General features: G+C 42.9%; 1 protein-coding gene across 1 annotated transcript in view; it reads left to right on the top strand.

Annotated features, from left to right (window-relative positions):
* PPP1R13L (protein phosphatase 1 regulatory subunit 13 like) overlaps window positions 1–7,681 on the top strand; it is a 47,422-nt gene extending 39,741 nt beyond the window's left edge. Inside the window, exons 7-10 of the mRNA XM_088464336.1 lie at window positions 483–616; window positions 698–864; window positions 943–1,139; window positions 7,227–7,681. Of these exons, the coding sequence (XP_088320462.1) occupies window positions 483–616; window positions 698–864; window positions 943–1,139; window positions 7,227–7,265 (537 nt within the window). The 3' untranslated portion in view covers window positions 7,266–7,681. The remainder of the gene's footprint in view (window positions 1–482; window positions 617–697; window positions 865–942; window positions 1,140–7,226) is intronic.
* The last annotated feature ends 5,508 nt before the right edge of the window (window positions 7,682–13,189 follow it).

The following is a 13,189-nucleotide window of genomic DNA, read 5'->3' as shown; positions in this document are numbered from 1 at the left end:
GCGCTGTATGTCTACGTCACCTGTTCTGTCCTAGCGTCAGGGGCAGGTCTGAGCTGCGGGTGCGCAGCGCTGTATGTCTACGTCACCTGTTCTGTCCTAGCGTCGGGTGCAGGTCTGAGCTGGGGGTGCGCAGTGCTGTATGTGTACGTCACCTGTTCTGTCCTAGCGCCGGGTGCAGGTCTGAGCTGGGGGTGCGCAGCGCTGTATGTGTACGTCACCTGTTCTGTCCTAGCGTCGGGTGCAGGTCTGAGCTGGGGGTGCGCAGCGCTGTATGTCTAAGTCACCTGTTCTGTCCTAGCGTCGGGGGCAGGTCTGAGCTGGGGGTGCGCAGCGCTGTATGTCTACGTCACCTGTCCTGTCCTAGCATCGGGTGCAGGTCTGAGCTGGGGGTGCGCAGCGCTGTATCTCTACGTCACCTGTTCTGTCCTAGTGTCGGGTGTGTTTATTTTCAGTCATTCTTAAACTTCCCCCATTTTAATTAGGTTAATGACCCAAGTCAGCCAAATGAAGAGGGTATCACCGCCCTGCACAACGCCATCTGTGGGGCCAATTTCCATATTGTCAACCTGCTGATTAGCAGTGGAGCCAACGTGAATGCAGCAGACAGCCACGGCTGGTGAGAGAGGGGGCTACACGGGGACCCTAGCCTGGGTGATGTGAGGGGAATGCATGAAATAAATGGTTTGTCTGTCCCTAGGACTCCTCTGCACTGTGCTGCTTCCTGTAATGACCTCCAGATATGTTCCGTTTTGGTGCGTCACGGGGCGGCCATCTTTGCCACAACTTACAGTGATGGCACCTTAGCCGTGGAGAAGTGTGATCCCTACAAGGACGGCTACAAAGATTGTCTCACCTACCTGACTGGTAACTACTCTCTGCGTGAATCCTCCTCTCTCCTCCTTGTACTTCTGTCATTCATGAGGCTCCTTGTTCTTCTCTCAGAGGTGGAGCAGTGTATGGGGGAGACGCAGAGCGGAGTGGTCTACGCCTTATGGGACTACGCCGCAGAGTTCTCCGATGAACTGTCCTTACGTGAGGGCGACTCTGTCACTGTTCTGAGGAAGGACGGTGAAGGAGGCAATTGGTGGTGGGCGGCTCTTTGTGGACGGGAGGGTTACGTACCCCGAAACTACTTTGGGGTAAGGACACTACAAGATCATATGATAGAATAATACAGCTACCCTTATTATTATCGTCATTATTATTATCATCATCATTATTATTATTATCATCATCATCATTATTATTATCATCATTATTATTATTATTTTCATCATCATTATTATTATTATCATCATCATTATTATTATTATCATCAGCATCATCATTATTATTATTATCATCATTACTATTATCAGCATCATTATTATTATTATCAGCATCATTATTATTATCATTATTATTATTATTGTCATCATCATTATTATTATTATATCATCATCATCATCATTATTATTATTATCTTCATTATTATTATTATCATCATTATTATTATTATTATCATTATTATTATTATCAGCATCATTATTATTATCAGCATCATTATTATTATTATCATCATTATTATTATTATCATTATTATTATTATCAGCATCATTATTATTATAATCAGCATCATTATTATTATTATCATTATTATTATTATTGTCATCATCATTATTATTATATCATCATCATCATCATCATCATCATTATTATTATTATCTTCATTATTATTATCATTATTATTATTATTATTATTATCAGCATCATTATTATTATCAGCATCATTATTATTATCAGCATCATTATTATTATTATTATCATTATTATTATTATCAGCATCATTATTATTATAATCAGCATCATTATTATTATTATCATTATTATTGTCATCATCATTATTATTATTATTATCATCAGCATCATTATTATTATCATCATTATTATTATTAGCGTCATTATTATTATCAGCATCATTATTATTATTAGCGTCATTATTATTATTATCATCATTATTATTATCATCAGCATCATTATTATTATCATCATTATCATCAGCATCATCATCATTATTATTATCATCATCATTATTATTGTCATCATTATTATTATCATTATCATCAGTATTATCATCATCATTATCATCATTATTATCAGCATCATCATCATTATTATTATTATTATTGTCATCATTATCATCATCATTATCATAATTATTTTCATCATCATTATCATTATTATTATTATCAGCATCATTATTATTATAATCAGCATCATTATTATTATTATCATTATTATTGTCATCATCATTATTATTATTATTATTATCATCAGCATCATTATTATTATCATCATTATTATTATTAGCGTCATTATTATTATTATTATCATCAGCATCATTATCATCAGCATCATTATTATTATTATCATCATTATTATTATTATTATTATCATCATTATTATTATCAGCATCATTATTATTATTAGCGTCATTATTATTATCAGCATCATTATTATTATTAGCGTCATTATTATTATTATCATCATTATTATCATGAGCATCATTATTATTATCATCATTATCATCAGCATCATCATCATTATTATTATCATCATCATTATTATTGTCATCATTATTATTATCATTATCATCAGTATTATCATCATCATTATCATCATTATTATCATCAGCATCATCATCATTATTATTATTATTATTGTCATCATTATCATCATCATTATCATAATTATTTTCATCATCATTATCATTATTATTATTATTATCATCATTTATTATTATTAGCTGGGTACACACTATACAGGCCGATATATAGCTCTAGTACATTAGCGAGCGACTGCACCCAACACGTCTGTAATTGATGTAATTCACAGACCCCCCCAATCACCCGTACACATGCTGCAGGGACCCCCCCCCGCCATCACCTGTACACATGCTGCAGGGACCCCCCCCCGATCACCTGTACACATGCAGCAGGGACCCCCCATCACCTGTACACATGCTGCAGGGACCCCCCCCCCATCACCCGTACACATGCTGCAGGGACCCCCCCATCACCCGTACACATGCTGCAGGGACCCCCCCCATCACCCGTACACATGCTGCAGGGACCCCCCCATCACCCGTACACATGCTGCAGAGACCCCCCCTCCATCACCCGTACACATGCTGCAGAGACCCCCCCCCATCACCCGTACACATGCTGCAGGGACCCCCCCCCATCACCCGTACACATGCTGCAGGGACCCCCCCATCACCCGTACACATGCTACAGAGACCCCCCCCATCACCCGTACACATGCTGCAGAGACCCCCGCCCCACATCACCCGTACACATGCTGCAGAGACCCCCCCATCACCCGTACACATGCTGCAGAGACCCCCCCCATCACCCGTACACATGCTGCAGGGACCCCCCCATCACCCGTACACATGCTACAGAGACCCCCCATCACCCGTACACATGCTGCAGAGACCCCCCATCACCCGTACACATGCTGCAGGGACCCCCCATCACCCGTGCACATGCTGCAGGGACCCCCCCATCACCCGTACACATGCTACAGAGACCCCCCCCCCGATCACCCGTACACATGCTGCAGGGACCCCCCCGATCACCCGTACACATGCTGCAGGGACCCCCTGATCACCCGTACACATGCTGCAGGGACCACCCCATCACCCGTACACATGCTGCAGAGACCCCCCCCCATCACCCGTACACATGCTGCAGGGACCCCTCCCCCATCACCCGTACACATGCTGCAGGGACCCCCCCCATCACCCGTACACATGCTACAGAGACCCCCCCCCATCACCCGTACACATGCTGCAGAGACCCCCCCATCACCCGTACACATGCTGCAGAGACCTCCGCCCCACATCACCCGTACACATGCTGCAGAGACCTCCGCCCCACATCACCCGTACACATGCTGCAGAGACCCCCCCATCACCCGTACACATGCTGCAGAGACCCCCCCCATCACCCGTACACATGCTGCAGGGACCCCCCATCACCCGTACACATGCTGCAGAGACCCCCCCATCACCCATACACATGCTGCAGAGACCCCCCCCATCACCCGTACACATGCTGCAGAGACCCCCCCATCACCCGTACACATGCTGCAGGGACCCCCCATCACCCGTACACATGCTGCAGGAACCCCCCCCATCACCCGTACACATGCTGCAGGGAACCCCCCCCCCATACACATGCTGCAGGGACAAGCCAATGAGTGACAGCTCAACTGAGCAGACAAATTTAGAGGAGGGAGCATAGGGAATGTACATGGGGGGAGGGAGAGGGAGCATAGGGAATGTACATGGGGGGGTATAGAGGAGGGAGAGGGATCATAGGGAATGTACATGGGGGGAGGGAGAGGGAGCATAGGGAATGTACATGGGGGAGTATAGAGGAGGGAGAGGGAGCATAGGGAATGTACATGGGGGAGTATAGAGGAGGGAGAGGGAGCATAGGGAATGTACATGGGGGAGTATAGAGGAGGGAGAGGGAGCATAGGGAATGTATATGGGGGAGTATAGAGGAGGGAGAGGGAGCATAGGGAGTGTACATGGGGAGTATAGAGGAGGGAGAGAGAGCATAGGGGAATGTACATGGGGAGTATAGAGGAGGGAGAGAGAGCATAGGGAATGTACATGAGTGGGAGCATAAGGAATGTACATGGGGCAGTATAGAGGAGGGAGAGGGAGCATAGGGAATGTATATGGGGGAGTATAGAGGAGGGAGAGGGAGCATAGGGAATGTACATGGGGAGTATAGAGGAGGGAGAGAGAGCATAGGGAATGTACATGGGGAGTATAGAGGAGGGAGAGAGGGAGCATAGGGAATGTACATGGGGAGTATAGAGGAGGGAGAGAGGGAGCATAGGGAATGTACATGGGGGAGTATAGAGGAGGGAGAGGGAGCATAGGGAGTGTATATGGGGGAGTATAGAGGAGGGAGAGGGAGCATAGGGAATGTACATGGGGAGTATAGAGGAGGGAGAGGGAGCATAGGGAATGTACATGGGGAGTATAGAGGAGGGAGTGGGAGCATAGGGAATGTACATGGGGGAGTATAGAGGAGGGAGAGGGAGCATAGGGAATGTACATGGGGAGTATAGAGGAGGGAGAGGGAGCATAGGGAATGTATATGGGGGAGTATAGAGGAGGGAGAGGGAGCATAGGGAATGTATATGGGGGAGTATAGAGGAGGGAGAGGGAGCATAGGGAATGTACATGGAGTATAGAGGAGGGAGAGGGAGCATAGGGAATGTACATGGGGGAGTATAGAGGAGGGAGAGGGAGCATAGGGAATGTACATGGGGGAGTATAGAGGAGGGAGAGGGAGCATAGGGAATGTACATGGGGAGTATAGAGGAGGGAGAGAGGGAGCATAGGGAATGTACATGGGGAGTATAGAGGAGGGAGAGGGAGCATAGGGAATGTACATGGGGAGTATAGAGGAGGGAGAGAGGGAGCATAGGGAATGTACATGGGGAGTATAGAGGAGGGAGAAGGAGCATAGAGAATGTACATGGGGGGGTATAGAGGAGGGAGAGGGATCATAGGGAATGTACATGGGGAGTATAGAGGAGGGAGAGGGAGCATAGGGAATGTACATGGGGAGTATAGAGGAGGGAGAGAGGGAGCATAGGGGAATGTACATGGGGGGATAGAGAAGGGAGAGGGAGTATAGGGAATGTACATGGGGAGTATAGAGGAGGGAGAGGGAGTATAGGGAATGTACATGGGGAGTATAGAGGAGGGAGAGGGAGCATAGGGAATGTACATGGGGAGTATAGAGGAGGGAGAGGGTGTATAGGGAATGTACATGGGGGGGTATAGAGGAGGGAGAGGGATCATAGGGAATGTACATGGGGGGAGGGAGAGGGAGCATAGGGAATGTACATGGGGAGTATAGAGGAGGGAGAGGGAGCATAGGGAATGTACATGGGGGAGTATAGAGGAGGGAGAGGGAGCATAGGGAATGTACATGGGGGAGTATAGAGGAGGGAGAGGGAGCATAGGGAATGTACATGGGGGAGTATAGAGGAGGGAGAGGGAGCATAGGGAATGTATATGGGGGAGTATAGAGGAGGGAGAGGGAGCATAGGGAATGTACATGGGGAGTATAGAGGAGGGAGAGGGAGCATAGGGAATGTACATGGGGAGTATAGAGGAGGGAGTGGGAGCACAGGGAATGTACATGGGGGAGTATAGAGGAGGGAGAGGGAGCATAGGGAATGTACATGGGGGAGTATAGAGGAGGGAGAGGGAGCATAGGGAATGTATATGGGGGAGTATAGAGGAGGGAGAGGGAGCATAGGGAATGTACATGGGGAGTATAGAGGAGGGAGAGAGAGCATAGGGGAATGTACATGGGGAGTATAGAGGAGGGAGAGAGAGCATAGGGAATGTACATGAGTGGGAGCATAAGGAATGTACATGGGGCAGTATAGAGGAGGGAGAGGGAGCATAGGGAATGTATATGGGGGAGTATAGAGGAGGGAGAGGGAGCATAGGGAATGTACATGGGGAGTATAGAGGAGGGAGAGAGAGCATAGGGAATGTACATGGGGAGTATAGAGGAGGGAGAGGGAGCATAGGGAATGTACATGGGGGAGTATAGAGGAGGGAGAGGGAGCATAGGGAATGTACATGGGGAGTATAGAGGAGGGAGAGGGAGCATAGGGAATGTACATGGGGAGTATAGAGGAGGGAGTGGGAGCATAGGGAATGTACATGGGGGAGTATAGAGGAGGGAGAGGGAGCATAGGGAATGTACATGGGGAGTATAGAGGAGGGAGAGGGAGCATAGGGAATGTATATGGGGGAGTATAGAGGAGGGAGAGGGAGCATAGGGAATGTATATGGGGGAGTATAGAGGAGGGAGAGGGAGCATAGGGAATGTACATGGGGGAGTATAGAGGAGGGAGAGGGAGTATAGGGAATGTACATGGGGGGATAGAGGAGGGTTATGTTGTTGATTGAAGATATAATGTCTGATAGGGGGAGGGGTGAGCTGGGAGTATCATCATTTATTACTGTACACCATATAATTGTATAGCTTTAGCTGGATGCTATATATATATATATATATATATATATATATATATATATATTATATTAGGTGGACTTGTACAGTATGATGAGTTTATCTGTGTAACGTGCCCCATCTTGTGTCAGCACTGACGTCCTCTCTCCTCTCTTATTGCAGATGTACCCGAGGGTCCGCCCCCAGCGCAGTCCTCAGTAATGGAGAATGTGTATGTATGATGGTGACTGAGTAAGTTTCTATGTTACGTGTCTGGTTATATCTGGTACACTGTGTGTATCAATGCTGTGTGTCTGTGTGTGCCCTCTGTAAGGTGTGTCTCTTATATGGTCTGGATATTGTGTAACTGGAGAACAGCCCTGTGCTGTGTGCCCTATGCCATGTGCTGTGTGCCCTATGCCATGTGCTGTGTGCCCTATGCCATGTGCTGTGTGCCCTATGCCATGTGCTGTGTGCCCGATGCCATGTGCTGTGTGCCATGTGCCCTATGCCGTGTGGTATGTGCCCTATGCCATGTGTTATGTGCATTTAGTTTTGCCGCTGTGCCTTATATTTTGTATAAAAATATTTTGTAATAAAAGAACTGGCAGTGATGCCTCGTGTACTAGTGATTACATTGTTACTAATTACTGTGTATATAGATTGTGGGTTTATGCCGCTGTCTCATCATGTTTTTCATTCACCTTTTTTAATGTTAAACAAAATAAAGTGCGCCTGTCGGCCACAAAACAGTGTACAATGCTTACAGACTGGCAGCTCCCAACAAGCAGGATCTGCTACCTGAAGGAAAAACGGGTGTAGGAGCGCTTGTATGCAAAGATGAAACTATAACGTATATAACAAATGTTTATAACAATATTAAAATTGTACATGACAGAAATATCAGAAATAAGTAATAGAGAGAGTGAATAACTCCATGCAGGATTCAGACCATCGTGCTCATGTGGCCATAATGATAGAAATGAATGTCCTGTATAAGTCCATATAGAAAGAATGTTCCAAAGTCAGAAAGCAATGTTGTAACTATTGGAAATGGAAACAGTTCTCACAATGTGTTACCCCAGCCTGAGTAATAAGTGCTGTACGGAGCCGCTGTTACCGGAAACCGAGAGCAGGTATGGAGCAAACCCTCTGACCGCTGATGGCGGGAGTATGACTGGCAAATGAATGTAATAATTACCGTCTCAGTCTCCTTTATCCCATAGCTCTTATGTGGAGATGGTGTAAAGGGATCTCTGGAGAGTGGTAATGCTCTGGCTCTCGTCAGCGGGAGCGTATTGCTGGATGGGTAAAGGCCAGGTATCTCCGTGCTCTGTATCCGGCTGGTTGTGTCACTGATCGTTCCTCAGAAGGAAACCAGAGTTCTTTGTACCCGGAGAAACGCGTCAAGAAACATCCTGTTTGCTGCCAGATCGCATTTGCACACTGGAGTGTTCATTGGTCCTCCCCCCCCCCCCCCCCCTGCCGCGAGCCCTCCATGAGTTCTACACGCTGACTGCACTATGAGTGACACAGCCAGCAGGATACAGAGCACGGAGATACCTGGCTTGTACCCATCCAGCAATACGCTCCCGCTGACGAGCGCCAGAGCATTACCACTCTCCAGAGATCCCTTTACACCATCTCCACATAAGAGCTATGGTATAAATGAGAATGAGACGGTAATTATTACATTCATTTGCCAGTCATACTCCCGCCATCAGCGGTCAGAGGGTTTGCTCCATACCTGCTCTCGGTTTCCGGTAACAGCGGCTCCGTACAGCACTTATTACTCAGGCTGGGGTAACACATTGTGAGAACTGTTTCCATTTCCAATAGTTACAACATTGCTTTCTGACTTTGGAACATTCTTTCTATATGGACTTATACAGGACATTCATTTCTATCATTATGGCCACATGAGCACGATGGTCTGAATCCTGCATGGAGTTATTCACTCTCTCTATTACTTATTTGTGATATTTCTGTCATTTACAATTTTAATATTGTTATAAACATTTGTTGTATACTTTATTGTTTCATCTTTGCATACAAGCGCTCCTACACCCTTTTTTACCTTTTTTAAATGTGTTGCTTTTATGACATAATAAATGACGCGATTCCCTGCATTTATCCTGACTACAGTGTAAGGGAAATGAATGCGCTATTCCTGCAGCAGCTCTCTGATCCCTCACTGTAGGGGCCCCGTGTTACTCTCGCCGCCGGTACTGAACGACATTGAGCACACCGCTGCCGGGAAAACACTAACCAATCTCGTCAGGTTGTGCAGGTTCAGGGATGAGGGAGCCGGCACTGAACTACATCGTTAAATATATTGAGCACATCACTCCCGAGAAAACAGTAAACGACCACCAGCAGCCCAGTCTGACAGCTCTCAGGTGGTCACACATTGGCATGTAATAACGCCTGATACCAGTGGTCACGCCACCACCAGCAGCCCAGTCTGACAGCTCTCAGGTGGTCACACATTGGCATGTAATAACGCCTGATACCAGTGGTCACACTACCACCAGCAGCCCAGTCTGACAGCTCTCAGGTGCCACCAATAGGACATCCCGACCTACAGTACATGCCAAACCTATTACTCTCGTCAGCCCTGCCACTATCATACATAGCACTTGGTACATACACCTTCACATACATTACATATACAGTATATACAGCCAGGCATCCGTATAGCCTGCACAGTCCCTTACCCTAGCTGTTGCACACATCTTGCATGTCCCCGGCTTACCAGCAGCCGCTCTTATGGTGACAAATGACACCTCAGATCTCCGGTCCAACTACAGCCCTCAGTGATCCACCAACGCTGCAAAACTGCCTCCTCCTCTCCCAACCCCCAGTCACACTGCACAACAGTACACCAACCGCCTGCACCCCGGCCGGAAGACTACTGTATCACATAACCCTCCTTAGGGCTACTTCACACTTGCCGGTTTTGGCCGGCCAAAAAACAGGCAGAAACTGGCCGTTTTTTTTTTCAGGCACTCTGCGCCTCTCACATGGATCAGCTTTCAGCCATTTTTAATGTGTTTTTTCCCCCTTCTTCTACTGGGTATGCGCAGCAGCAGCTGTACAAGCTGGCCGGTGTGTGTGAGGAAACATTGTTTCCTATACTCCACTGCCTTGCTTGGATGGCATGGACATGGCACGGCAGCCGTCCTGCTCAGTGGATACTCCCGGCTGTTACACGGCGACTGTGCCGTGTGAAAGAACCCACCTGCATTCATGTATTATTAAATTTAACACCCGGCAAAAAAAACGGCCATTTTTTTGCCGCACGGGGAAAACCGTCACATGTGAAATAGGCCTTACTCCAACCACACACACAGATGCCCTACACAGGTCTCTGGCCGGCACACACGGAGCGCTGGGTGCAGAAGGGCCTCACACTCAGTCCAGCAGGTCACCAGGCAGCATGTTTCGGCAGAGTGACTGGAGGCAGATGAGGCAGGACCTGCACCAACGGTAATTGCTCTGTAAGCGGCCAGATCACTGCAGAAGCTGTCTGCTAACACTGGTCTGCCCCTGGGTCAGGCATAGCGGCAGCTGTGGCGGATGAGACCTGCAGCTGCCACTAATGCCATATAAAAAGAGGGATGAAAGACATATTGCTGAGGGGACTATGTGGCGCCCTCTGGTGGCCGGTGATCTAGGCAGCTGCCAAATAATGCTAGCGTCGGCCCTGCCTGCCACCTGGGCTGGTTGGTCAATACACTTTATTATAATAGTGAGAATGAAACAATAGATGTTATTATAATAGTGAGGATGAAACAATACACTTTATTATAATAGTGAGGACGAAACAATACACGTTATTATAATAGTGAGGATGAAACAATACACTTTATTATAATAGTGAGAATGAAACAATACACTTTATTATAATAGTGAGAATGAAACAATACACTTTATTATAATAGTGAGGATGAAACAATACAGTTTATTATAATAGTGAGGATGAAATAATACACTTTATTATAATAGTGAGGATGAAATAATACACTTTATTATAATAGTGAGGATGAAACAATACACTTTATTATAATAGGATGAAACAATACACTTTATTATAATAGGATGAAACAATACACTTTATTATAATAGGATGAAACAATACACTTTATTATAATAGTGAGGATGAAACAATACACTTTATTATAATAGGATGAAACAATACACTTTATTATAATAGTGAGGATGAAACAATACACTTTATTATAATAGTGAGAATGAAACAATACACTTTATTATAATAGTGAGAATGAAACAATACACTTTATTATAATAGTGAGAATGAAACAATACACTTTATTATAATAGTGAGGTTGAAACAATAGACGTTATTATAATAGTGAGAATGAAACAATAGACGTTATTATAATAGTGAGAATGAAACAATACACTTTATTATAATAGTGAGGATGAAACAATACACGTTATTATAATAGTGAGGATGAAACAATACACTTTATTATAATAGGATGAAACAATACACTTTATTATAATAGTGAGGATGAAACAATACACTTTATTATAATAGTGAGGATGAAACAATACACGTTATTATAATAGTGAGGATGAAACAATACACTTTATTATAATAGGATGAAACAATACACTTTATTATAATAGTGAGGATGAAACAATACACTTTATTATAATAGGATGAAACAATACACTTTATTATAATAGTGAGGATGAAACAATACACTTTATTATAATAGTGAGGATGAAACAATAGACGTTATTATAATAGTGAGAATGAAACAATACACTTTATTATAATAGTGAGGATGAAACAATACAGTTTATTATAATAGTGAGGATGAAACAATACAGTTTATTATAATAGTGAGGATGAAACAATACACGTTATTATAATAGTGAGGATGAAACAATACACTTTATTATAATAGTGAGAATGAAACAATACACTTTATTATAATAGTGAGAATGAAACAATACACTTTATTATAATAGTGAGGATGAAACAATACAGTTTATTATAATAGTGAGGATGAAATAATACACTTTATTATAATAGGATGAAACAATACACTTTATTATAATAGGATGAAACAATACACTTTATTATAATAGTGAGGATGAAACAATACACTTTATTATAATAGTGAGGATGAAACAATACACTTTATTATAATAGTGAGAATGAAACAATACACTTTATTATAATAGTGAGAATGAAACAATACACTTTATTATAATAGTGAGAATGAAACAATACACTTTATTATAATAGTGAGAATGAAACAATACACGTTATTATAATAGTGAGGTTGAAACAATAGACGTTATTATAATAGTGAGAATGAAACAATAGACGTTATTATAATAGTGAGGATGAAACAATACACTTTATTATAATAGTGAGGATGAAACAATACACATTATTATAATAGTGAGGATGAAACAATACACTTTATTATAATAGGATGAAACAATACACTTTATTATAATAGTGAGGATGAAACAATACACTTTATTATAATAGTGAGGATGAAACAATACACGTTATTATAATAGTGAGAATGAAACGATACACGTTATTATAATAGTGAGGATGAAACTACACTTTATTATAATAGTGAGAATGAAACAATACACTTTATTATAATAGTGAGGATAAAACAATACACTTTATTATAATAGGATGAAACAATACACTTTATTATAATAGTGAGGATGAAACAATACACTTTATTATAATTAGGATGAAACAATACACTTTATTATAATAGTGAGGATGAAACAATACACTTTATTATAATAGTGAGGATTAAACAATACACTTTATTATAATTAGGATGAAACAATACACTTTATTATAATAGTGAGGATGAAACAATACACTTTATTATAATAGTGAGGATGAAACAATACACTTTATTATAATAGTGAGAATGAAACGATACACGTTATTATAATAGTGAGGATGAAACTACACTTTATTATAATAGTGAGAATGAAACAATACACTTTATTATAATAGTGAGGATAAAACAATACACTTTATTATAATAGGATGAAACAATACACTTTATTATAATAGTGAGGATGAAACAATACACTTTATTATAATTAGGATGAAACAATACACTTTA

The sequence above is a fragment of the Taudactylus pleione genome, unplaced genomic scaffold, assembly GCF_031769625.1.
Source record: "Taudactylus pleione unplaced genomic scaffold, aTauple2 ptg001655l, whole genome shotgun sequence".
In the NCBI taxonomy this organism is placed as follows: Eukaryota; Metazoa; Chordata; class Amphibia; order Anura; family Myobatrachidae; genus Taudactylus; species Taudactylus pleione.
Note: the sequence above shows the minus strand (reverse complement) of the source record. Positions and strands in the feature narration are given on the sequence as shown.